We start from the raw sequence: 26,976 nt of genomic DNA, 5'->3' as shown, positions 1-26,976 counted from the left end.
ATTTCATATTTTATTTTTAATTTTTCTAAAATTTGTTCTCAAATATTTTCAAAACAATTAAATCTTTGTTTTTTAGGCAATTAATGTGTATTATTTGAATTTTTTAATAATTTTTTGTAGATATATTTAAACATTATAAAAATCTTTTATATAAAAATTTAAATTTTTTTAACAAAAGATTAATTAAATATAAATTTTGAAGTACTTAAAATTTAAAAAATTATATTTAATTTATCCTCTATTAAAAAAATCTAAATTTCTAAAGTAATAAATAAATACACATATACTTTACAATTAAGAAAATGAGTTAAAAAATACGGTTTATTTAATTGATGTTTGCAAGTAAATAAATGTCTTGAATAAGACCATCCATTAGTGCGTGCCATACAACTAACGTTAATCATATGTTTGGCTTGACGTTGACATTGCATAATAGCAATGACATTGAACAACAGTGTAGAAGTTTCAAATTGTAGTTTAACCAAATCAAAGGAAAAGTGCATTAGAATTTGAGAATTTGAATGGAACTTGATTTAAACCTGAAACCATAGTAGATGATTTTTTAAGTAGCTCATTGAGAAAATGAGATAATGTAGTAGGTCAAACTAGTTATTATTATTATCAACCTATCTTTTATTTTTTTAAATTTGTTGTGTTAATTTTATTTATTAATAAGAAGACAATATACTTTTTAAAGTGAATAATTGTCAACATTTTTAAAAATAATAAAATTGTCAAAAAATAATTTTTCATTGTTTTTTAAAAATACATTTTTATTAACTACCATTAATCTCATTTCTATAATAATAGTTCACTTCAAAAACAACTCATTAAAATAAAATAAATGCACATAATAAAAAACAAAACAGAAAATATTCTCACAAATTAATCCACGGCTTAAGATTTTTCCTCTTCCTAAATATATGTCATGCATATAAAAATATTATTAGAAGAATTCTTAAATACTCATAAGAAAAGACGGGTACCATACCAATATCCTTAAAGTAAAATTAATCCCAAATTTAAATAATAAAAAAATTATTTTATTATCAAAGAAAAGGGACATAGAGTAAATGAATTTGGGCCGAGGCCCAAATCCAAAGTCGTTGGGCCATTACTCCACAACTAACTATGAAGAAAAAAAAAACATTATTTGACAAAAAAAAAAAGTCAGAAAACATAGAAGAGGTGCAGAGTTAAGCACGTTTGCTTTGTGTGCTGAGTTTCCAAGTAATCAGCTCAGTTCAGCTCAATGGGTTTTGGCGGTTACTCATTCTCCTTTTCATCTTCTTCAAGCTTTTCTTTGCCGTTTAAAAAGACAACAATACCCTCTAACAGAAAAGCTTCCATACAAACATTTTCAGTATCTTATCACAATTTTGTTGATTTTGCTTTGGATCAAACCAATTTCCATACCCAATTGTTCCCTTCTCCTTTACAGGTTTCGATTACATACTTTTTTTATTTATGTTATTATTACATTATTATTAAATCTTATACTTTTTGTCTTTTCTTGTTACTTAATATACCATTTCATTTATATTTCTTTTCCATAGTATTACTTTTAATTTAATTTAATCCCTTAATTGTTTTGCTGTTGCAGATTCTTAGTTTAATATGCCATTTCGTTTATATTTTTTTCTTGCTAGGAAAAGTATAATTCCATGAATTCTAAGGATGGTAAAGGAGTGCTTAGTATGATGTCATTTCAAGCTTCCAAGATTAGGCTTCTACGTAGTCTTATCATTCAGACAGAAACTATGCAGGTTACTTTTTAAAACTATAATATAATTTTCATCATTAATTGTGGCATTTCAATTTACTTTCTAAAAATATTTTAGTTTCCATTTTATAAAATATTTATTCATTTTAAATTGGTTAGAAGAGATGTAAGACTTGTTTTGTGAACATATGTGATAGATAGAAGATGAAATACTAGCTAGGAATAATGCATTTTCAGAAATAATGAAAACAATGTTTTAACATTTTCACAATTTCTGAAAATGTTGAGTATGTGTTTAAAAATTGTAAAAGAAATTTTTTAGAGAAACATTGAATCTGTGTTCTCTTACGTTTATTAGTTGAATTAGTTGAAGTGAAAATGAAAACAGGAAACATGAGAATTGAGAAGTAAACAGACCCTAAGTGGCTGAAGATAGAAGCTTTTTTGTTGTTGTTGTTTGTGTTGTTACATTGCTAGAAGGTTGGTGTATAATATGCTAGATGTTTTTTTCTTGGTCTTTCACACCATATGCAGGTTTTGGATTTTGCTGTCTTTCCAAAAGCAGAATATGATGTCCCAATTTTTTGTGCTAACTTTTTCACATCGGCTAAAACAAACATCGTTGTATTGTAAGTTAACATCTTCTTCCCTAGTTATGAAAATCCATTTGTATAAAGTGACCTTCATCTTTAGTTAGAATATAAATTAGAAAATACTATTTGTTTTACTATGAAGTATCTAGCTCTTTGGTTTACTATATTTGTGTTGAACCCTGAATGTTAACCCTAATAAGCAGGTTGAAGATCACAAATCTTTAATTGCATTGCTTATTTCGTTCTCTTAAGCGTGTAGTTTTATGAATAGAGGACCCTCAAACTATAGTTCAATCCTGTTAGAATATTAAAAAATATTTTATAATATCTTTATATTGTGTTATAGTATCTTGCTATATCTCGGAGGATCAATCTGTAATCTTAGAGTATATTAGCTTATCTCCTAAGATAAATTTTTGTAATACTTAGGCATTATTATGATTTGTTTCTTGATTTTCTTAATTAATTGGGATTAGGAATCTTATATCCCTATAAGCAGGGTTTGTGTTAAAGTCTTTTGTATACTTTAGCATCAAGTTACTATCAAGCTATTATCAATAATATTCAGCTTCTTAATATTTCTCTCCACTTGTGTTAAATGTTAATGTTGTCAGGGACCTTAACCCTTTGCATGATATCATCAATCAAGATGACTACAAGGAAAAGTACTTTAAAAGCTTAATTCCTCTTGGCCTGAAATATGCCGAGGTAACTGTTTTAATATTTTGTGGAAAATTACAAGAAATAAAATGATTGGTATTTTCAGTTTTTGAACAGTTAATGACAATTGTGTAACAATGTTTAAAGTTTTGTTAACGAGTAGCTTCTTAGTGACATCATTAACCACCACAGGATTGATGAATTGTTCTAAAACTGGACATGCTTTTACAAGGAACTTCCATTGATTCTTTAATGTCCTCGTGCGAACTTGTGTGTTTTTATATTAAGTTAGAGTAGTTCTTGCTCAAAGGACTTAGTGTATTGACTGTACACAGACTTAATGCAGCATTTTCCATGGGGAGGGAAGCTCACAAGTGAGTCTATAAAGTTTTTTTCACCAATTGTCATTTGGACAAAGTTTACTTCAAGCCCGCAAAAGTATGATGTTTTGTATTCAGCATTCCGAGATTATTACAAGGTATTAATTCCGAGCATTCTAATATATAATTGCCCTTGTAACTTTGTAATTCTTTTATCTTGATGACCATTAGCCTTTCAGGTATGGTTGGAATTGATAGACGCGGCAGTAAAAGAGACATATGAATATCAAATTTTCGACAATCTTGAAGCACAGCATAGATATCTGACATGGAGAGCCGAAAAGGTAGTTTGGATTTATCTCAAACTTTTGTCTAATTGGAAGCAGTGTTGTTAAATAGTGGCTATATCAAATTTAGTATAAAATGTTGTCAAAAAGAGGCTTATTGATTTGTGTTTTTAAATATTCCTTGGTTATGGAAATATTTTGAAAGTAGGATCCGGGACAAGGTGTTTTGAAGAAATTGATAGGTGACACACTTGCCAAGGTGAACTGAATTTAAGTTCAGATCGATTCTTCTAGATTCTACAACTATTGATTCTCACTTTCTGTTTTGCGCCATAGGATTTATTAAGAAGCTTTCTCTTTAATGGAGTCGACGAACTAGGAAGCAAAAAGTTCGATGACTATTTTCCACACTACAACGGCGAGGAAGGAACTCTAAATAAAAAAGGCGGTATTATTGGAAAGTCTTTTGAAAATCGACCGTGGGATGCAAGAGGAGAATTCCTTGGTAAATGTTTTTTTAATTGCTTCCCTCTTATTATTATGTTTATTAATTAAGTTTCTCATTTATCTAGTTAACTATGCAATGATCAATATAGATTGTTTCCTTTGCCTTCATTTCCTTGATGCAAAACAATGTTGTGCATGTTTATCTCAGTGGCATTTTGCATATGCTTGTGTGTTCATTTTGTTACGCGAGACATATTTGGAGACAGTAAGCTGTAATTTCAGTAGTAAAATAGTTGTATTGCTTTGCAAGTAAACAAACATTATTATAGAAGCAAACACTTATCAAGCAATCATTGTAATTTTAGTGGCATTTTTCCCTAAAATTTTTATTTTTCTTTTCAACTGAATTGAAAATGACATTGTTGACATTGAGCTAAAAAGGCAATTAACCTGTTTGGTTCTGACATTTGATCATCTTGAAATATTTTAGGTCGATGAATGCTGTAGCTTTGCTCTAAAACTGTTATACAAGGCATGTAGCTGGTAATATTTCTTTGACTCAAGTTCTGCTAGCAAATATTCAAATTTTGTCCACAACGAATACCAATTGGTCATACACTATTGTATATGTGTATGTTATATCCATCCTTGTTGTTGTATTATTATTATTATATGTATATGGTAATAAATTCCAATGACTGTAACATATTTGTATTGTTGGATTCAAATTTTGATTTGTCTGCAGTTTTTTCAGATAAGCTGCAGATAAATAAAATTTTGGCAACTTAGTAGGTGTAAGATCATGAGTATTAATATTAACAAATATTTCATCCAGTATAATTTAGATTGATTTATATTAACCTGAATAATTATTGATCTATTTTGTATTTATCGACATCTTTATCTCTCCACTCTTTTACTCCAACCACCAAATCAATCTTATAACTCTTAGTCTGCAATTGTTATTGTGTGCGGATGTTATCCTCAATCTATTGTGGAGATGAAGGACACTATTGTCAATGCTAAATTCACTCTCAATCTTCAACATCGTTTTCGCTACTCTGTCCAACTCTATCTCTTGTGTATGTAACCTAACTCCAATCATTCACCCATTTGTTTACCTTAACCCTATTTTTTAAAAATTGAATCTATTGTGTTCCACGGTCATTCCAAAATGCGCAGTTGTGTCTTGATGAATGGGGAGTATACTTGTTAATTTCGGAGTATAAACCTTTTTAAATTGTTATTTTGAACAAAGAAAAACATAAAATAAAGAAGTTTTTTAATATCATGTAAGTACAATTCAGATAGTAAAAGACCGCATAGATATTTGACATTTCAGATAGTAAAAGACTGCATAGATATTTAATATGTTGGAGCGTGGATTCAAACATGCTAGTACGCATGAGTTTCGACAATAACTCGAAAATTTTCTAATTAAAAACTTTAAATAATAAAAGCTAAAGTTGATGGGATGAGAATCTTGACTTGAAGAAGATTTTCTAATGATACAAAAGTTAAAAGTCCAGGTCCAATAACTGGACTTTGAACAAGTAAAAAGGTCCAAGTCTTTTTGATTTCTAAAGGTCAATAGTAACATTTCTTTTTCAATGAGTAATTAAGCAAGGTGCACAAAAACTAGGGGCCTTACAATGATCCAAGACACCTTTTTTTAATTAGTTGTGTACTTTAGTACTCAAAACAAATGAAGAAAGATTATGGTAATTAATTTTCCTAATTCAAGCATTCAATTAATGATTATTGCAAATTAACTAACCTTTTTGCCGTTATGCGTGTACGTTGACCATCAATAATACTTAACACCGAATTTTTGTTTCCTAATATAACAAATTGAAGCCATCATTGGGAATTATTGATTTTAGCTCTAGATTCTATATTCTAGATAGTAGGTTTTGGTGGATAATTACAATCATTGTAAATCATATATAATGGTCATAATAGTGGCACAAAAATGAGGGACAATAAATTCACGCTCACTTTAGTTTTAGTGCTTATTATATCTTTCGCCATCCAAGATTTTCTCAATATTGTGGAAAGCAAGGTAAAATGGAACTTTTATATTCTTTTCATGCTAAAATAATTTAATCATTTTGACTTAAAATAATTAAATTATTTGATTATTTTAATATATTAAGAAAATTAATAAAGAATGTTATTTTTATTAAATTATTTATTTTATGTATTAGTGCATTATCAATGTTATAAATATATAGTAAAATATATTGTATTGAAAATAATGTATGTAATATTAATTAAATGACACAATTAAAAATAAGCGCGTTGAAAATTGAAATGGTTAATTATTTTAAAACATTTTTTTTGTTTTGTAAATAGGTCAATTATTTTGAAATGAAGAAATTACTAATATTATGGGTATTCATCAATTAAAGTGATTCGTTAGGAACCTGCAATTTCAATCCATCCAAAAAATGTGACTTTTTAAATTTTTATTAATATAAATTAAGATTTTTATTTATTGATGTAAAAGTATTTTAATTGAGTTTAACTATTAAAATTTTAAATCGTATATTTAGTGTTGGGTGTTGGAATTTTCATTCGAGTGAAAGTTATATGATTATTTTTTTTAAAGTTATTTTATCAAATTATAACTCATGGATTCGATGATCTAACTCAAACTAATTTATTTATTGTGGAGTTGGGTTAGTTGAATTTACCGAAAAAAATACAGATATTAATCTATTTGATTTGTTCTTTTCTAAATAATAAAAGTAACAATTGCATTTTTTAAATTTGTCATTTATTAATTAACTTTGTTCCCTAAGACTAATTAGAGTCCAAAAGAAATGACTATACTCTCATTACATATTAATGTTCAAATCTCAGTCGGAAAAAAAGTATACACATTTAGTATCCAAACCAAATATAATATTGTTCCATGAGAATAAAATAGTTATCAGAATATAAAAGCCAGTAAAAATACACTATATGGTGTGGTCATTTTAAGTTATTTAATTGTACAAAAATAATTATTTAAATTATTGTTAATGAATTTAAATCTAGGTTTTTTTCTTCCTATTTCAATGATTAAATTAAATCAAATTTCACACGCAGTGAAAAAATAACTTTACTATATTTATAAAAAAACATAAATATTGTCTATATTAAATTTTTAACATAAATGTGTAACTAACAATTTTTTTATATGATATTAAATTTTTAAGTTACAATTTTGCATTTATGACTTAAGTCGTAGATTATGTTTATGGTTATCTTTTTAACATATTATATTACAATTATAATAATGTATATGTGACTCTTATGAGATTAATTCTATGTTCATCTTTGTTTTTTTGTCACCATCTTTCAACACATCACCTAACCAAATCGATGTATTCGATAATATTTTTCTCAGTCCCTCCCTATATGTGGAAAACATTTGGTCAACCTTCTCAACTTGTAATTTTTCCATGCCATGCAGTATACTATCTTTTATTTAAATTTCATGAGAAAATATATTGCAAAAATCAAATTAACCTAAGTTGCTCATTTTTTATTTGTTATGTTTTCTTTCTCAAGAAATTGAATCAAACTGACACATTAATTACACTTTATAGATTAGAATGATTGAATAATTTTAAAATTTCAATCAATTTAAATTAATTAAATTATTAAGTATATTATTATCTGAGTTCAAACTAATCATACACACAAAAATATATTAATATAATAAGAAAATACATTATAGAGAGAATTATATATTATTTTGTTTTTTTTTAAAAAAATTTGTGTATTTTTTCTTCCAATAATTCTTGTTTCCAATTATATAAGGTGTTAGTTTTGCATAAAAAGGAGGATTAGGGATGCGTAGATTAAGATATTTTAATTGTATTTTATTAGATAAGTGAGGGTAGCGGTTGAAAACGAATCAAAATAGTTTGGGTAGGGTTTGCATGGAGACACGTGAAAGTCGAAGACACTTTTAGCTTGTTTAGAAAATATTTTATGTAATTGTGCATCTCAACATGTTCTTAAACCTTTCAAAAGTTCGTTCTCTCTTAACAAGAAGTCAAGAAAGAAAATTACAAGTTATTTGATTGGATTGTATTTTGTCAATTTGAAAAGCTCGTAATGATTTCATGTTTGAGGAAATAGAAATTAAGATAGATTGATGGACCTAGCACACTAATTTACAATCTTCATGGGTTCGATTACAATTTTAATCTTTGGCGGCAAAATCCAATTTTTTGTTTCGATGTTATAGTGTCCTAATTTAGTTGTATTAGTTTGGGTAGGTTTGCTTGTATCTTTGACTTTGTGTTTATGTGTATTTTTGCTTATGTTTATTGTTAATTGATTATTGTTGACACCCTTATGACCGAAATAATTTATTATAATACATTTTTAGTTTTTTATTTTAAAGAAATCCTTATCCAATCTAAAACATGTGTTTATATGGCCAGTCAAATATTGACCTATTTAATTCCATGGTAGAAAAATGAACATCCATAAATCTATTTGAAGACAAAACTATAATACATGAAAAACGTATAGAGGTGGGGAGTTTCATTTCATGAGGACCACAAGACCACACTTTGAATCTTTAAAAACACCTGAATACCGTTTCACTTGAGATAAACCATTTCTCATTCTCAGGGCTCCACAAAAATCTCAATTTTCATATATTTTTTTTAGAATTTTCAACGTCTTTTTATCATTGATTACATAATTTTTTTTAAAAGAATCAATCATTTTGATTCCTAAATAAGTGGGTACTGTCGTAGAAGTATTTTAATGTATTAAAATTATAAAAACATACATAATTATATTATAAGCTTTTTGTTATTCATTTTGGTTTTCAAATATTTCTTCAATTAATTAGTTTGAATTTGAAAATATTTTTTTTGTTAATCAATGTAAACTATAAAATTACTAACAAAAAAAAAAAAAGAAATAATAGATATTATGTTGGTATGTGATGAGTTTAATCTCTATCTATGTTGAACACATGTTGGGAGAAGTAATTTCTTATTTTAAAAAGATTAATGTTTGCCTTAGAAACCGGAGATAATTAGGGTTGTGAAACCTCAAAATTCTATTTTTTTCAATTTTACATTTTACAATAAATTTTCATTTATTTAAATATTTTACATATATTAAAAAGCCAAGTATAAGTAAAAATATAATAATATTTTTAATTATTAAGTTATTTTTATTAATTGTTGGTTTATATATTAATTTAGAAATTATACATATAATGATATTAATTAAATGATACCATTAAAAAAAATAAATGTTACTTTGAAATATAAAAGGTAATTTATTTTTGGACATTTACTTTTTAGAAACACACCACTCAACTTTTACATTAAACATAACAATTTTAAAATTCTAGAAAATTAAATACACTATTTTTCAACACAACATTTTTATACAAGTTTAATTGTTATATAATATTTATAAAAACAAATTTACATTATCAACATATTACAATTATTTATAAAAGAACCTTAAAAGTAATTTTATTAAATATCTTTATTAATTTAACGGTATAATTATCTAAAAGTATAAATTTACATAGAAAATATATATTAATTAAATTAACAAGTAAGGGCATTTATTTTAGCATTTAAAGAGAATAGAATATGATATTATGAAGATTTAGAATTTTATTAGTAAATGAAAGAGACATAAAAAAATATTTAAAAGGAAAAATAGAGAGACAGTTTGTTTTGGGGTCCCTGAGTTTGTGTCCTTATCTCCAACCTTTTTGTCTTTGTTCCTTTCCGGTCTGGTTTCTACTTCTTACTTCCTTTTTCAAACCCTCTCATCACTACTCTCATGTCTTCAACTTCTTCTTCTTCTTCTTCATCATCACCTCAACTTGCATCTTCTTCAAATGTTGACAACAACAATAACAATAATAATAATAATAACAACATTCTTGGTGGTCCTAGCAATGAAATATTTGAAGCACCTTCTTCCTCTCGTCAACGTGCTATCAATGAAGTTTGGCCTGCACCTGTTGTTGAATCATTAGCTACTCAAGTTGCCATTGATTCTTCTCTTTTTCATGGTCCTCTTTCTGCTGCTTCTGCTCTTTCCATTATTTTTCAGGTCACATTTTCTTATTATTCCTTATTCTATCATGTTTCTTCATCTTCTCTTTTTTTCTTTTTTTTTTTTAATTAATAATGTTTAAGTAATAATATTAATATTAATGTGTGTTGGAAAAAATTGTTGATTTATTAGTCATTTATTATTTATTCAAATGGGTTGTGATTTATAAATGTTAAATTATATATGAATAATTTCATTGCTTAAGAATGAAGATTTAATTTGTAAGTGGAATCTCAAGCATGTGTAACTGATAACTTTTTCAGTTCCGAAAATGGACAAAATATTGGTCAAGTCAAACATTATGTAATATTGCAACCTGCAGCAATATATGCAGATTCTTTTTTTAAATTTTTTGTTATTATATTATATAAATTAAAAATAGGAAAATGGGATGAATATTAATATATACATATTAATAATAAAAGGATAAATATTTTTTGTTTTTTTGCTATTACCTTGTGATATGACGATGAACTTTAGACCCATAAATAATAAATTAATAGACTCAATTCATTATATTAAGAAAGAACATTATAAATATTAATGGAGATTTAGATGCTTTCAAGCATCCTAGAAAAAATTGTTCCTTAAAAACGGCTACTTTTTACGCGGGTCATTTTCTAAACTAAATGTGTGTCCCTTTCACTAAAAGGGTATATGTAATTTCTTCTTGCAATTTTGTTGTTCTGTCTCTAACTTGGACCTCCTTTTTCAATTTTTTTTTTTAAAAAAATTTATAAAGGGTTACTTTGTCTTTGAATTTTTTGTTTCCCTTTCTTGGCATGAATCCTTTTTTGACTCATCTTTTTCTAGCTATCTAGGCCAAAAGATCCATGGAATGCCTTTTTTCTATCTAAAAACATGTTGTTAGTAGCTTTTTTACTTTGTTTCAGAAGGATTGTTTTCTTAAATAACATAAGGAGGGAAACATGAATAGTGATTTATGTCTCATTACTAGCGTCCTTGCAACTATATGCTATTTTTTTATATTTCTATATATAGTTAGAACATTAAAAATATAAATTTTTTGGTCCAGCTATAGCTTTCTATCTTTCTAGCTATAAAATTATTATTTAGATTAACTGTGCTATGAAATAAATTATTATTTTTATTTAATTGTACCTAAAAGATATATCTTTCTTAAATCTTCAATTGAGTTGGAAGGGAGTGCCTCCACTTTTCTCTAGCTAATTGGGTTTGTGCTAAGATTATATTTGTAGATCAAGGCTAATTGCATTGTTAAACTAAAACCATGTACCATGAAGAAGAGATCACATTAATTAGTGTTTCTTTGCTAACCTAAAAAATAATACATTTACCCTATTCTTTCTTTATATAAATAAATGAAAAATACTAACAAGTGAGTGTGGCACATGTTAAACATAGAAATAATATATTAAAAATTGACCATTTTTAAAAGTTTAATATTTGTTTTTTTCCATGTAAAATTTTTGCTTTTATTTTTTAATTTTAAATGTATTTGTTAGCATTATCTTAAAAAAGTTAAGTGTGATCATTAACAACTGCCCTAAAGATTTAAATATAAGGCCATAAAAAAATAGTAGTTTTTTTCTTAAAAAGAGTATATTTTGAATCTTTTAAACTTTGAATATATTTTATTAAAAAAAATTATTATATAGGAAATGTTTTTATTCTTACACTTGTTAACATTTCTTGTCTTATAATTGACCACATTCTTATAAAAAGAAAGAGGTTCATAATTTCATTATTAGTGGGTTGTTTGTGATTTTGAAAGACTTTACACCTACTCATTTAGGTTTGAAAACATTTTAAAGGATTTGTCTTTCTCTGTTTTAAATTGTATAAAATAATACTTTAACTATAAAGTATTAATGGCATTCATTGGTCAAGAAGCAGCATATGTATAAAAGCCAAAAGTCACATGGAGTCCAATCCTTGCCCCATTCCTTTTGTATCTATCTGAGTAATTCTCTCTATAGGTTTCTTTCCCAATAAATTAAATTAAATTAAGTATAATAGTACTATATGTAAGATCCAATTAACAAAAGTACATAAATTAAGAAAAGTATTTCTTACATAAAATGTGTCAATAATGTACATTGTTTCTCAAAATATATAACTCAGTAATTAAGAATGAGAAGTGATTTGTCCTTATTCTCCCTTTTCAATTAGGAATTATTAATTGAAAAAATAATAATGTATCTTATATTTTGAAGATAATCTGAGTAGTTGCAGTATGATGTTATATTTTTGTTTTATGATATATTCTCTCACTTCCATAACGAATGAACTATTTAATTATTTTATATATATATATTAAGAAATATGTATATTAAAATAGACTTAATATTAATTTTATTAAATTAATTTTTTAAAGTTTTAGTATATTACTAATATGATAAATTCATAATAAAATATATTACACTAAAATGACACAAATAATATTAATTATAAAAAAATTAAATAAAAATAAAAATTATCATTTTTTTTACGACATTCTTTTTACAAATGGGACTATGCATAGTTTATTTTCGTAATTATTAAAAATGAGTAGATCCTTATAGTAAATTTAAATTAAATTATGCACGAATACCTCTATGAATGTAGTAGTAAATCATGAATTGAATTGAATTTTCATAATAATTTTAGAAAAAAAAAGATGGGTTGTGTTGTGGAACATGTAGCAATAGCAAGGGAAGTAAGATGAGTGGTTATTTATTTGTCTTTTGGGTTGTTGGAGGAGTGTTTGTAGAAGTAGATAGATTCGATGGTTGGAACAAGACAGAAGCTTGACCATACCTTTATTGGAAATGAAAGTGAAATGCTTGTGGGGAAGCACGCTTTTGATACCATGTTTTTTTTTTAATATCATACACACGCCTACTTCAACAGCAACTAAGATTTTGACTTGTTTCCTTATCTTACCCCATATCTTATACTTTGGACCACCATTTTTCTCTTCTTAATTTTCCATTCTCTTTGGTGGTCCAACTTTGACTAATATATATCATTCTTAACTACAATTATGATAATATCATTCTATTTGTATTCTAACGATGAATCCATTCATGTCTCCATGATGGATCCATTCATGTCTATACAATAAAGTTATTGTCTTATTTATAAATATTAGAATAATTAATAACTTATATTTTTCATATAAAACTTGTATTTTTAAATTTCTAACGTGTCGTAGAGATATTTGATAACTAGATTAAGAGCTATAGATATGTTATGATTGTGAAGGCTAAAAATATGTATATCTAAGAAGAATGTGAAAAATGGTACTTTATTTATAGACTAATAGCATTGTCTGTCGCAATCGCACTTTCCCTGTGAATGAGAACAACACATCACAATCTATGATAACATCATCGCCTCATCACTCTGCACGCTTCATTTCAAATACTTCCCCACCTTTATTTATTTATACTACTTTTTTTACTTCTATTATTAAACTAAATAATATTTTGTATTAATTTTTTATACATAATATGATTTGTTTTTGATGTTTTATGATTGGAGAATGCATGCAGGTTTGTTCTACATGGAGAGAAGTGTCGCGCTCGAATCTACTGTGGGAGGAGCTCACGAGACGCATCTGGCGCAGAACCTATCAATTAAGAGACACGTGGCATCTAGAGTACATCTACTGGCATCGAACGGCTAGGAACTTCAGCACTGGTACACACGCCTTAGTGGTCCCACAATACGACCCTGGCGATCACCATCAAACCCTCATCTGCCGTTGCCTCACTCTCTCCGACACCCACCTCGCTTGCGGTTTCGTCGACGGCACCGTTCGTTTATTCGATCTCATCACCGGCGCACACGTCACCACTTTCTGGTCCACCCACGGTCATCTATTCGGCCCCTTCTCACAATCTGTTTCGGGAATCGTAATTGCAAATGAAAATTCTACTCTCGCATTTGCAAGGCTGGATGGAGATGTATACGTGGCAATTCTTAATGGGCCTGTACTTGGGCCCGGGCCCGGGCCCATCCTTGCACGACGCGCAATCCTTGGTGATGTTGTTAACAACGGAGTGTTGGTAGAATTTGCTGGCTGTCGCCTATGGTGGGTGGGCTTATTTGCGGGCCATGCGGGTGGAGCTTTTCAAATATGGAACGCTCAAACGGAACAGCGTGTGTTTATTGGCGGTTCATTAACTGACCCGGAAACGGTTCAAGGATGGCATATGTTAACCGAGTTAGTTGAACCGGTGGGTCGAGTACGAGTAACGGAAGGGGAATTTGTAGTGGCGTGCACGAGTTCGAGGTTGGTTAGTTTCAACTTGAGAAACCCAGAGGTTTTAATACGTGACGTGGGGTCCACAACGGGTTTCGTGGTGGGTTCGTTGGATGTTAGCCACGAGGTATTTGTGATAGTGGAGAGGAATGGGGTGGGGACAGTAAGGCGCGTGTGTACATTTGAGCGCGTGAGTAGGTTTAGATTAAGAAGTTCATGGTTGAGGGGTTTGTTAGGGTGCATGAACCTGGGATACGTTATAACATATTCTGGTAGTGCTGGTTTGTTGAGAGTGTGGGACATACATGAACCTGCGGCGCGGTTGTGTGTAACAGTTGGTGTTACAGATGAGGGTCATGTTCATGCTAATGCTAACAGCATGGTTGCTAATCGAACTCACGTCGCTATCTCATCTAATGACTCTTCTATACACTTATTGGATTTTAGTGTACAGTAAGTACCATAGTATTCGTATAATAAGAATTTATTAATTACCCAATTTCATGAGGAGGAGGAGGAGGAGGAGGAGTATTACTACCCTCACATTCATTTAAACTTTAAATTCCTTTTTGTATCTAATCTTTACAAAAAATATCACATCTATTGTTATTGTTATTGTTGCTTTTACTTTTAATTCATTTCCACATATTTATCATATTTTTTCTATTTATATATTATTAGTTGGCGTGTTATGTCAGTCCAATAAGATGCATACTCATGCTTGCTGGTAAAATTTAGTTTGGATTTAATATTGGATTAGACTCAAATTATTTTAAAAATAAAGTGAGTAAATAACTATAATATTAATCAACTATAAATAACTATAATATTAATTAATGATTTATGTGTTTTATTAATTTTTCACTTCAAATAAACCCCAATCATCTAGTATCTTTAGTTTTTGGGCTATATACCTTAATCAATTCTTTATTATTAAAGGAGGTTATTACTTTGTAGAAGTTTATTTTGGAAACATTAGATATTGTGAGTATAATTATATCATGTCTTTTATTTAATTTAAAATATTTAATATAAACAGTTAAATAATTGATATTAAAAATATATAATTAAGTAAATTTGGTTTTTATTTTACATAAAATTAAAAAAGTAATGACCTTAAATCAATTTTTTTAATATTTTATGAAAATAGTAATTTATTTTGCTTATAATAATAATTATCATAAAATTGTATTTTTTTTTCAATTGACACATTAAACATTACACTTGAATTATATTTAAGTAAATGCTAATAAGAATCAAAATATCAAATTTAGTGGTCTTAGTAAACATGCATTAAAGTTTACTATTTTGATTATAAATTAAAGAGGAGTTGTTTTATAACCACAATAATGATTGAAGGAGTTAAATTTTAATTACATAATCATATATTCTCTATATAACTCTTTTCATTTGATATATTCTCTATGATATATTTGTTGTTATTATATGGTATTAGGTTTGACGAATTCGGATATTAAGTATTGATATTAAAAAATTATTAAATGAATATTCTTTACATGGAAGATTTATTAAGAGGAAAATGGTACATGTATAGATACTTTAAACCTATAGCTAAATAAGTTTTATTTAATAAAAGTTGATATCATTAAAAAATTATAATAATTAAATATCATTTTTAAAAAATGTTGGATTTGTTATTATTAATTTTGTGAATATAAAATATCTTATATATATATATATATATATATATAATAATGAAATCGTGTTTTTTTTTAAGATATTTTTTTGTCAAGTATAAAAGTTTACAAATAACATGCTGATTAAAAAAAAATTATTAGAGTTAGAGAAACAATTATATTGAAATTTTTTAATCTATCAATGTAACTTAGAAATTCTTTTATTTAAACTTTCAAGAGGAGGATGGAGTTATAGTGTGGTTTGTGGATTATCTAACAAGTTCATTATCTTAACACATTAAAACCGTTACTATATTTATACACCATTTATCAATGAGTTTGAGCGTGGAATGAGATATTATAAAAAACACATATAACAAAATAAAATATATAATATAAAAACAAAAAACCATCTGTATTATTAAACAATGTTAATGTTTAGTTTTGTGTATAGATATCATTTCCCTGATTTTATTACTCTTCACTTAAATATTTTAGTTGATGGTGATTTTGAAAAATTGTGTTGAGACGAGTATTATTACTTTTTAGTTTTACAAGCAAGCAATGGCAACGAGCATTTGTCACGCATTATCTTGGAAAAAAAATAGAAAAATTATTGCTGAAGCATGCTTTGATCCTTTACATATTTATCAATTATCCATATTCAAAGTTACACACGTGCATATAAAAAGTGAAAGGTCATCGAAACATTACAAATTTCAAATTAGTATAACAATTTGATTAGTAAGGAAAACATGGGAAAACACTATTTAAGCTTCGAGTTAAATTAAATCAAGACTTTGTACATATCTTGTACGTGATTTAATTGAACGTTGAATCAAATCTCGAATCAGAAACTTGCTAAAAATAAGATATACTCCACATTGTAATATTTAATTTGGTTTTGCTGCGTAAAAAAATGATATTATAATAAAAATATAAATAACATTAAATACATTCTTCTCCTATTTATATTTATAAAAAGTATTTGATGTAAGTACATTTATTAGGTAGTATATATATTTATTGTATCTTCGTCATCATTACGTATGCAAAGTACAACAATATGTCCTGGTTTAATACTTAACTTGATGGTTATAACAATGTTTCTACTAATATAATTCATGACAAATACTGTTCACTATGTATCATAATAATGAAAAGGACACTGTCGGTGTAAGTACATAGTAAACTACATATCAAGTGTCAACGACTCTTCTATTATTAAATGTATATATATATAAATAATTTTTAATAATAATTAAAAATAATAATTAAAAATAAAAATAAAAAATAATTTAAATTTTTGTTGATGTTTAATAGAACTCTAAAAAGATATGTATTGAAACAAACTTGAAGAAAAAAATAAAATTATAAATTATGTTAATTGATGAGAATGTTGAAAAATTAGTAAAACAATTGATAAGAAAAATAGTAATATTCTATATGGTACATTGATGAACAGTTATAAAAAAATAAAAAATAACTTTATGATATAGAAAGAAAAGAGTAAAGACAAGTTGTTCTTTATTGGGTAGTTTACATAAATGTAAAAAAAAAAGACAAAGACAGTATGGAAGTAGCTATATCTCTATCTAGTACTGCTCTCTCTAGTCCCCAGTCTCTCCTGCTTTCACACACAAATCACAATGCTTTTCTTTCTCTCTGCTTTAATAGCTATTAGCTATAGCTGCCATGCCATGATGCTACATGCTTACATAACATAGCTATATAGCTACACCTATAGCTAGCTATCTCTGCTTAATTAATTGTGATGATATATATTTTATTAGATGAGTACTATAGGTTGCAGTTGCAGGTTTGGCTGCAGCTTCGATGAATGCTTCTGTGTCTCACATTTAATTATGTTGAAGCTTTTAAAGCTATTAAGTAAGTATAGTACTTTGTGTATTACGCGCATGGCATGGCTTCACATAGATAGGATTGATTGAGAATGGAATATTACTTCTGATCTTCTGACTATTATGTCTTTTTAACTTCTTTCTTTTAATATATTTATAACCAACCACTTCTTTGTATGTCAAAACTTCCATTCATTTTTTATAATTGCAAAATTTCTTACTTCAATATAAAATATTTGTTAAATAATAATATTTAATTATGACTTAGTCACTATGACTTCCCTTGATATATTATATATTATGCATTAATTTATTTGATTTTTTAAATTATATTAATTATTAAATAATATTAAATTTTATATGTAGTTTTTTAAGTTTAACAATTTTTTTAATTTATTTTAAAATTTAATTGAAACATATTGTAAGTTGATTGACTAGACAAAAAAAAAATATAAATTAATGATGTTATTTATGCAAATAAATATTTGTTATATCAATTATTGGACTATTCATATTTAATTACAACCGATCTAAAGGTAAGGTCATTAATACAAGTGATTTATGTGTCTCTGAAAAAACTAATTTTTTTTACTTAACAAAAATATATCGAATTTTTTTTTTTTTAATAAAAATGTTCGACATTTTAATATTCTTAAAATTAAAATTAATAAAATTTTATATAAATTCAATAAATCATGTGTTTGATGTAAATTATCTGATACTCTTATTAGTACAAACGTTGACGAAGATAGTAGCGATGAGATAAATATTAACTATAAATTGAAAAATTATGAAACAAAAGTGAACACATTGTTCATATAATAAATATTCATTATAAATTAAAAAATCATGTGATAAGTAGTGAACATGTTGATAACATGAGTTATTATAGTGGTAGTATAAACACTATTTTCTATTAAACTAAAAGATTATTTTTTTTACGTGAGTTCTTTATATTCTTGTTGTCTTATTTCAGTTTTTGAAAAATAAAAAATTTATTTGAAAATTGTATTAATTCTATTAAATAAATTTTCTTGTAGTTATTAAATATAACATTAATAATTCATTTATTAATTTTTAAAAAGACTCTGTCTAATAATTTTGTTTTAAACCTCCTAAAATATTGAGTTAACTCTATATTTAATACTCAAATTTTTAAAATAATACATTCTTATGAAATCTAGATCATTCCAAATTTGATTGATCTATTACAAAAATTCTAACTTTAAGACTACATGCAATTTTAATAAATGTGTCTAAAGGATCGAACATAAAATAAAACAATAACAAAATATATCGTGTAATTCTTTAAGTTAATTTTAAATAATAATTACTTTTTTTGTTTTTTTTCTCTCGCTTTGATTATTTATTTAATTTAAAATAACACTTTGACCTTATATTTCTTAAAATATTAATAATGTTATCAACTTTTACATAAATTTTTAAAATTATCAACATCTTTAAAGAGAGCTCGTAAAATTCGTATATTCATCAAATTTTCAAATAAACTCATATTTTCATATTTAAAATTCTAACAACAACAATATCAAACTTATCAAATAAATAATTCACACTTTAAAATTTGATCTTCAAATTACCAAGACAATATCTTATTTTTCTTTTTATCATTCTTCATATCAAATTCCTAACAGAAATCTTAAAATTTGAGTTATTTATATGATGAATTTTATATTGTTGTTTTAAAAAAAATGGAAATATAAATTTATTTAAATGTTCGAGTTAAGAATTTGATGAAAATTTAGATTTAATTAAAGATAATAATTAATTTTTTAAGTTTTGTTTAAAAATAATGATAAATTTTTAATTTATAATAAAAAATGATAATATTATTGATATTTAATATATAAATAATTAAATTGTTATTTAAAATTAATTAAATGATCGACTCGAGAAAAAAAAAGTACAAATATATTTTTTTTATGTTGATTAGTAAATATTTCTATTCACAAAAATGACCAGCAACCGCAATGAAAATTAATGAATTTGAATCATTGTACTAAAATATATAAAATAATTGGAGTGTGATGATTGAGATGGACTATCATTAAAAACAATTAACAATATAACATAATATCAATTATGAGCCACAATATAATATAATATACTTTATTCATCATAAAATAATTGGTGTAATTGATCATTTTATACATATTAGAAAATATAACAAATAATTAAAAAGAATAATATTTGTATAAAATTATCAATATCAACTATTAATTTATTTTTATTGTGATAAATATAAAATGAATAATAACAACTTAAAAGTGATGAACACAACATTAACATTATATTTGACATTACACATCATAACAAATTAATATTATCATCAACAAGTCCAAAAACTAATTTTATTAAATACTAGCTTAACAATTGTTAATAATTTTTAATTTATCATTACTTATCAATAGCTAATCATTGATAAGTCTTCTTGCTACCTAATTTATTAATTAATAATTTCAAACCAATGATAACTCACTAATTGTTTAATATTTATCTTAGAAAATTTAACAACTTTCGATTAACTCTTGGTTAATTATTTAACCTAACTAATCTATTATTTTATCGAACTAATCAATTAATGTTTAACCTAATCAATTAATTATTCTCTTAATCGATTGTCTAATTTACCTAAGCAAATAGTATCATTTGAATGATCATAAATCATCCCTTAGACTAATTTCTTAATTTTTTTTAATAATCATTAATGTTAAAAACTTCATTAATGTTAAAAATATTTAAATCACCAAACAATAAAATCAAAAACATATTAATCATTCGTCATATCTTCAAAGATGTTCTCAATTTCACAAATAACTTAGTTGGATGTCTCCACAGGAATATTATCTAACACACAAACAATATATTTGTAAATTAAAAACTATATCTATTCATTACACCAACAAGTTAAACTTAATAACACTTTAATTAATTCAAATGTTAATCAAATGAATTGATTGAAGGTGCTTCCTTTGCTCTTTGCAAATCTCAATAATTAAAAAAACAAGGATTTTGAAAAATGTTGTAATTCCAAAGAAAACAATAAAACTAAACAAAATTACAAATTTATGGAATAGTTTTAAACTTCCATCGATGAGAGCTAAATATTGGACGATTCTTCACGTTTCTAAGATTCTATAGCAAAAAATATATAAAATTTTAGGCTGTTATATATTAGAGTTGCGATCATTAGAGTCATCAATTAAATTAGTTTTAGAATTATCACGCCATTTCAAATAAAAAGATGACAAAAATACAAAGAAAATTATAAAATTAGATGTCTCACAATTATGAAATAATGCAAATAATAACTTATCAATGCACTATAGTAGAGGAAAGAGCAAAGAACATGCATCACACATGCAATATTAGGTCTGATAATAGTAAGATATAATCAACTGTCAATCGAAATACGATACAAAATAAAATTTAATATAAAAAACAACATTATAGAAAACATATTTAATATAGAATTCAAGACGGCTATCTACTAAACTAGTACCAATATGACGAATTTGTTAAATAATATTAAATATATATTTAAAGTGAATTTTGTAACACACAACTAATCCATCCGATTTGATTATGATATTTAATATCCAACTAGATTCAATAGTACATTTTTCTTATAGAAGATGTATTTATTCAAACATTTAAATTTAAATTTAACAAAAAAAATTAATACTATGAAAATAAATTTTTATAGTAGGAAAATATTGGCATAGGTTATCACGAGAAGGGGAAAGGAATAAATGGTAAAGTTGTTGGTTGTGTGGTGATATGACTTAAGAGAGTCTAAAAAGGTACAACAATACGTATTATAAAGATGAAGAAAATAATGGACAATAGAAAAAGTCTAAAAATAGAACAAGAAATTAATAAACATATATAACATGAATCAGGTCTTAAATTCTCAATGCCATTCCAAGGCATGCGCAAAGAGCCTTGTATTGAAGCCAAAATTTGAAATATGAGAGTAATAAATTCAGAAAGAGAGTGAGAAGATTGAAGGAGGGGCTAACAAGCTACATCATAAGAAGGAAGCAGAAACTAGTGGCTAGAGAGCAGAGCAATAGTAAGTAGACTTGTCACCTTCTTTCCTATATTCACACTTTCACTTCTAATTATTGCTTAATTATTAATTTTCATTCTTATTTTTATTTTCTTCATTCAGAAGTTTTTTTTTGTTTTATTATTTTTTATAAATACATAATTCAGTGTTTAATACTAATAATTTATGTTAATTAAGTAATTGAATTTAATTAAATGAATTATAAACTTAAGTTAAAAATAAATTATTTAAAATAATACAAATTTAAATTATGATTAAATAAATTAATTATAAAAAGTAAAGAGTTATTTTAAAAAAAATTATAAATTATAAACTCATAAAATACTTTAATTAATTTATAAAAAACGTTGTAAGTTATAATACTCTTATCAAACACGGGTTATATATTATAAGCTATACATTATAACTTTTTTTTTTTTTTTGTCTTACTAAGCAGGCTTTTAATACAGCAATTACTTTTTGTCTTGTAGTTAGTTCTGAGATTTATAGATGGCAAAATGAGTAAGTTCTTTGTTTATCCTTCCCTCACGTGTTGGTGGGTTATCCCAATAAACATAGTTGTATTTTCTATCTATTGAACTACCATAAAAATGCATCTTTACAAATTTAAAACCTCAAGTAATATTTACAATAATATTAGACTAATTTAGTCTATTTATTTTTTATCAATTCATAAAATCAATTGTATTATTTTAAAAATCAACATTTTTTATTTTTTATTAGATTTTTAAATTTAAAAATAACACTTTGATATATTTTAAATAACATGACACATGATACAATAATATAGAATGATCAACACATAGAATCACAATAAAAACTTTATAAACACTTAACTTTTAAATTTAAATAATTTTTATTTTTATAATTTAATTTATGAAATATAAATAATTAATACATATAAATAATTATATATCATAAAATTATATAATAAATAATTTTAAATATATCAAAATATTATTTTAAAATTCAAAATTTGGATAGAAAAAATAAAAATAAAAATATTGAAAATAAGAGAATCAAATGTGACAGGTATTTGAATTTTGTTTATTGAATTGAAATGAAATGAATAGATGTTGCAGAGTAAGGTACGTATGAAGTACTACGATCTCTACATACGCTATGAACATTCAAAATCAGAACAGAGACACTCAGATCTCATGTGGCAGTATTATGTATGGCAAGTTGGCAACACATTTAATAATAAAGATATTATAAAGCAAAGTCAAAATACATTTGAGTCAAAGGAAAAAGGTACATTATGCTTGCAGGTCACTGAACAAGTTCAAATTATCTAAATTCATGATCTATTTATTTCACGGGTTCTAATAATAATGCAATTTTTATTATTTTTTTATTTGCATTTTTATATTGCACTTTTTCAACGAATCATTCAAATTCATGTTATTTTATTTATCTGTCACTCCAATCATATATATTTATATTTTCTCCATGTTTAATTAAAAAATTATGTTGTATTATACAAATGTTTTCTGGAACAAAAGAGTAAATTAAAATAACGTGTAGATAACTCATTTGATTTAATATTGATTAAACAAAATAAAAAAATTAACCACAATAAGTTTTAAATGAATAATAATTTTAAAATTATTTTTGCTTTTTGAAAATATTTATGCTGTTAATTAAATTGAAAATAAAGTATTTGATTGTTTTAAAAAATTAATGTTGATTTGATTTTTTTATCAAATATGATTCAAGACATTTTCTTTTGGTAGTCTAAGATAAGAAATTAAAAAACATAAACTTTAGTGCAACTCCACAACATCAGCCATGTCCAAATCCTATGAATAAATGAATACCCTAATTTTATGGTGGAAAAGGTAGGATAATGTAATATAAATTTTAAGTATTTTTTAGATAAATAATAATATAAGAGAGATATAAAATAACTATATATTTCTCATTATAAAAATAGAAGAAGATCGTTTTTCATCCTATGACCACTACTTATCAAAGATTTATTTTTTTTTTTAAAACGAGAATTTATTTTCCCTCATCGATGTCACTTTCGAAGTGTACATAAGAAAAATATAGTTTTCATATATAGTTTAAGGTTATATTTTAGACAAAATCATAATTTTAGTATATTTTCGAAGACATGTGTAGTTTTAAAAAAAATGTAGGATGTGAAAGGGTCTCCAAGAAAATTAGCGAAGTTTCAATCTCTATAGTGAAGAGTCTTAATTAAAGTATTAATGCATTAAGTGTGAGTAAGAGTCTTACATTACATTAAATTTCAAAGAATGTTAAACACAATATAAGTGAAATAATCCACTTATTCAATGTCTTAAAATTTTTTGATGAAATTTATAAGTCACCTGTATAATTGTTCTTAACTAATGTAATAATTGCCAGACTTAACAAAGGGTGTAGCTACTATATAATGAAGTGTGGTGTACCATGTCCTTTTTAACAACAAATCACAACTAAAATATTTGTAAACAAAATTATAACTAAAAAATATTTTCCCTAATTTTATATATTTGATCTCCCTGAACTTATTTTTTATAGTGTGTACCCAGTGATGAATTCATGAAGGAATTTCATAAACAAATTAAAATAGGAAATTACATTCTGTCCATTCATCTAGAGTAGGTCCAAAATATTTGTTTTGTCATGAATAGATTTTTGTTAGAATGACAAACCATTGGTGATTGAGGTTGGAAAATTAGCTTTCTTACCTCCAATTAAATTTGTATCCCTCGTTTAAATTTTTTTTGGTTGAAATACCCAAAATATCTTTATCAAATCAGTAAAAATCAAAATAAGTAAAAATCAAAACAGTTATACCTCCACAATTGATATTTTCAGAAAAGTAAGTTTTCATAAAAAACAAAATTTACTGGAAATTTCAAGAAGAACGAAATTTCCGGTAGTTAAAAATGAACACCAGAAATTTGAAAATCTGGTACTTATTTTCAATACTGAAAATTTCAAATTTTCGAATGGTATTCCCGAAAATTTCAAAAATGAAATTTCCGGCAGTAATTTATAACTACCGAAAATTTCATTTGTCGTTTAAATTTCTTGTACAGTGTGTATTTTTTTTATTTGTTTTTTACATGATTTTTTTTTAATTTTTTTTTAATTTTTTTTCATTCAATTTTGTTAGTGAGGACCAAAGGAGCAAAAAAAGATGTTGATAATTCTCGAGTTCGAGCTCTTACACAATCAAATAGGAGAGCTGCAATTGAAAAAAGAAAGAGAAACGAAGAAATGCATGCGCATGAGTTTCAGCAAAATCTTGTGTTTGATGAAGAACAGGATCAACAGCCCCAACAAGATGATGTGTTTGATGATGAACATGATCAACAACACTAGTTTGATGATGAACATGGTCAACATCACCAACATGAAGTACCCATCTTTCTTGGAGGTCTTTGTGATCTTTCTGTCCTTAAGGATTATGAGCACCATATTGCAATAAATGTATGGAATAGACAGGTTAGTAAATAATTTATTTTATTGCATATTATAATATAGCAAAATATTATAATATTTAATATATTTGTAGTATAAGTTATTACAAAGTTGATTTTAGATTATAAGTTATTGTGTGTTATTTTTAATTGTATATTTAAATATGGAATCTTTAATATATAATTGTATATTTAGATTATAAGTTCTTGTATGTTATTTTTAATTAAATAGGATAGACGTGCCTTAAAAGTTGTTTCAAATGACAAAAAGCAAGACAAATTTATTGATATCAGATATATATTACCTACTCAGATAGATCATTGGATTACTATATCTGGATTACGCCATCTGAGAAGATGTAGTTTGCACATGATTGACGATAATATGATATCTACTTTTGCTAAGAGATGGCACACAGAGACTAGCTCATTTCACCTGCCATTTGATGAGATGACTATTACTCTTGACGATATTAGGGGTCTTTTGAGCATCCCATGTTATGGAGAGTTTTTCACAACTCCCGCTAATGTCAATGAAGATTTAACAATTGATGTTGCTGCTGTTGAGTTATTGGGAGTTGCTTATGATGAAGTTGTAATTGAAACTAGGACCAATAGAGGTGCCTCATATAGTTTTGAGTGGTTGAAAGCTGTATTTTTCAAGCAACTTCATGAAGGACGATATGACTGTGCAGCGATGGCATACCTACTTCATTTGGTAGGGTGTACCATTCTAGTTGATAAAAGTTTTACCCTTGTATCTGCAAAATATCTGTTTTTGTTTCAAGACCTTGAGACTTGTGGTAAATGGACATGGAGACCAGCTGCATTTGTTGTTTTATATGACTATCTTAAAGATAGTACATTGCTTGCAACGAAACAGATTGAAGGATATTTATCTCTATTTCAGGTACTATTATATTTATTATACTTATTATTTTTTTAATTATTTCAATACCTTAATAATTTTATTATATTTCAAGATGTAAATAATTTGTATATTTTTTATGATTATTTAGAGACATTCATTTATGAGCATTTTCCTGACATTTGTAAATGGGATATGGATGAGCCTATATCTTCAATGTCACAGATGTTTCGATGGACTGCAAAACAAATATCTGGGAACGTTGCACACTACAGAGCAAAGTTGGATGCTTTGAGGGATACTGATATTATCTGGATGCCGAATTACGATGAGAACTATGTGACACGATTTCAATCTGTGTCGTTGTTTACAGGATACATTCGTTGGTGTTCCACGATAGTACCGTATTTACCAGAGAGGTGCATACGACAATTTGGGTATACTCAACATATCCCTCCTACACCACCGAAGCTCGTTGTACGTGATGTTGATGTTGAATGAAGTATGTACATGAACTCTATTTGATATTGTAAATATACCTATCGGACATTTCAATGAGCAAATTTTCGGTATTACAAATACCTACCGGAAATTTAGTTAAGGGGGTGAGATTTTGAAGTAATTTTTTTTACCACTCACGTGAATGAAATTTTTAAGAATAATATTGGGTTTTTAACAAATTAGGAGGATACAAGTTTAATTGGGGTACAAAAGCTAAC

The 26,976-nt window shown here is 26.1% G+C and overlaps 2 protein-coding genes and 1 long non-coding RNA gene across 4 annotated transcripts; all 3 read left to right on the top strand.

Annotated features, from left to right (window-relative positions):
* The first annotated feature begins 1,176 nt into the window (after positions 1-1,176).
* On the top strand, positions 1,177-4,921 carry LOC101506703 (phytochromobilin:ferredoxin oxidoreductase, chloroplastic). 2 transcript variants are annotated; one of them, XM_012713244.3, is made up of 9 exons: positions 1,180-1,441; positions 1,650-1,766; positions 2,258-2,352; positions 2,931-3,024; positions 3,323-3,454; positions 3,536-3,640; positions 3,792-3,842; positions 3,920-4,088; positions 4,521-4,921. In XM_012713244.3, the coding sequence occupies exons 1-9, from the start codon at positions 1,253-1,255 to the stop codon at positions 4,526-4,528; spliced, it is 960 nt and encodes a 319-aa protein (XP_012568698.1). In that variant the 5' UTR covers positions 1,180-1,252; the 3' UTR covers positions 4,529-4,921. The 2 variants fall into 2 exon arrangements, with proteins under 2 accessions (XP_012568700.1, XP_012568698.1); XM_012713246.3 differs by lacking the exon at positions 3,792-3,842 and having other exon boundaries at positions 1,177-1,441; positions 4,521-4,908.
* Positions 4,922-9,743: 4,822 nt separating this feature from the next.
* Positions 9,744-14,922, top strand: LOC101506374 (transcriptional regulator STERILE APETALA). Its single transcript, XM_012713253.3, has 2 exons — positions 9,744-10,126; positions 13,648-14,922. Exons 1-2 carry the CDS (start codon positions 9,851-9,853, stop codon positions 14,815-14,817), a joined length of 1,446 nt encoding a protein of 481 aa, XP_012568707.1. The 5' UTR covers positions 9,744-9,850; the 3' UTR covers positions 14,818-14,922.
* A 6,745-nt stretch (positions 14,923-21,667) lies between these two features.
* On the top strand, positions 21,668-26,754 carry LOC140919489 (uncharacterized). The gene is made up of 3 exons (XR_012162096.1): positions 21,668-21,952; positions 25,083-25,414; positions 25,703-26,754. It is a non-coding gene; the product is annotated as an uncharacterized lncRNA (long non-coding RNA).
* The last annotated feature ends 222 nt before the right edge of the window (positions 26,755-26,976 follow it).

The sequence above is a fragment of the Cicer arietinum genome, chromosome 2, assembly GCF_000331145.2.
Source record: "Cicer arietinum cultivar CDC Frontier isolate Library 1 chromosome 2, Cicar.CDCFrontier_v2.0, whole genome shotgun sequence".
In the NCBI taxonomy this organism is placed as follows: domain Eukaryota; kingdom Viridiplantae; phylum Streptophyta; class Magnoliopsida; order Fabales; family Fabaceae; genus Cicer; species Cicer arietinum.
Note: the sequence above shows the minus strand (reverse complement) of the source record. Positions and strands in the feature narration are given on the sequence as shown.

What these genes read in the sequence shown, in the direction of transcription:
- LOC101506703 (XM_012713244.3), top strand. Translation starts at nt 1,253, where the DNA reads ATGGGTTTTGGCGGTTACTCATTCTCCTTTTCATCTTCTTCAAGCTTT. An exon ending in TTCAGACAGAAACTATGCAG is followed by an intron (nt 1,767 to 2,257) that starts GTTACTTTTTAA and finishes CACCATATGCAG; the next exon opens with GTTTTGGATTTTGCTGTCTT. An exon ending in TAGGTGACACACTTGCCAAG is followed by an intron (nt 3,843 to 3,919) that starts GTGAACTGAATT and finishes TTTGCGCCATAG; the next exon opens with GATTTATTAAGAAGCTTTCT.
- LOC101506374 (XM_012713253.3), top strand. Translation starts at nt 9,851, where the DNA reads ATGTCTTCAACTTCTTCTTCTTCTTCTTCATCATCACCTCAACTTGCA. An exon ending in CTCTTTCCATTATTTTTCAG is followed by an intron (nt 10,127 to 13,647) that starts GTCACATTTTCT and finishes GAATGCATGCAG; the next exon opens with GTTTGTTCTACATGGAGAGA.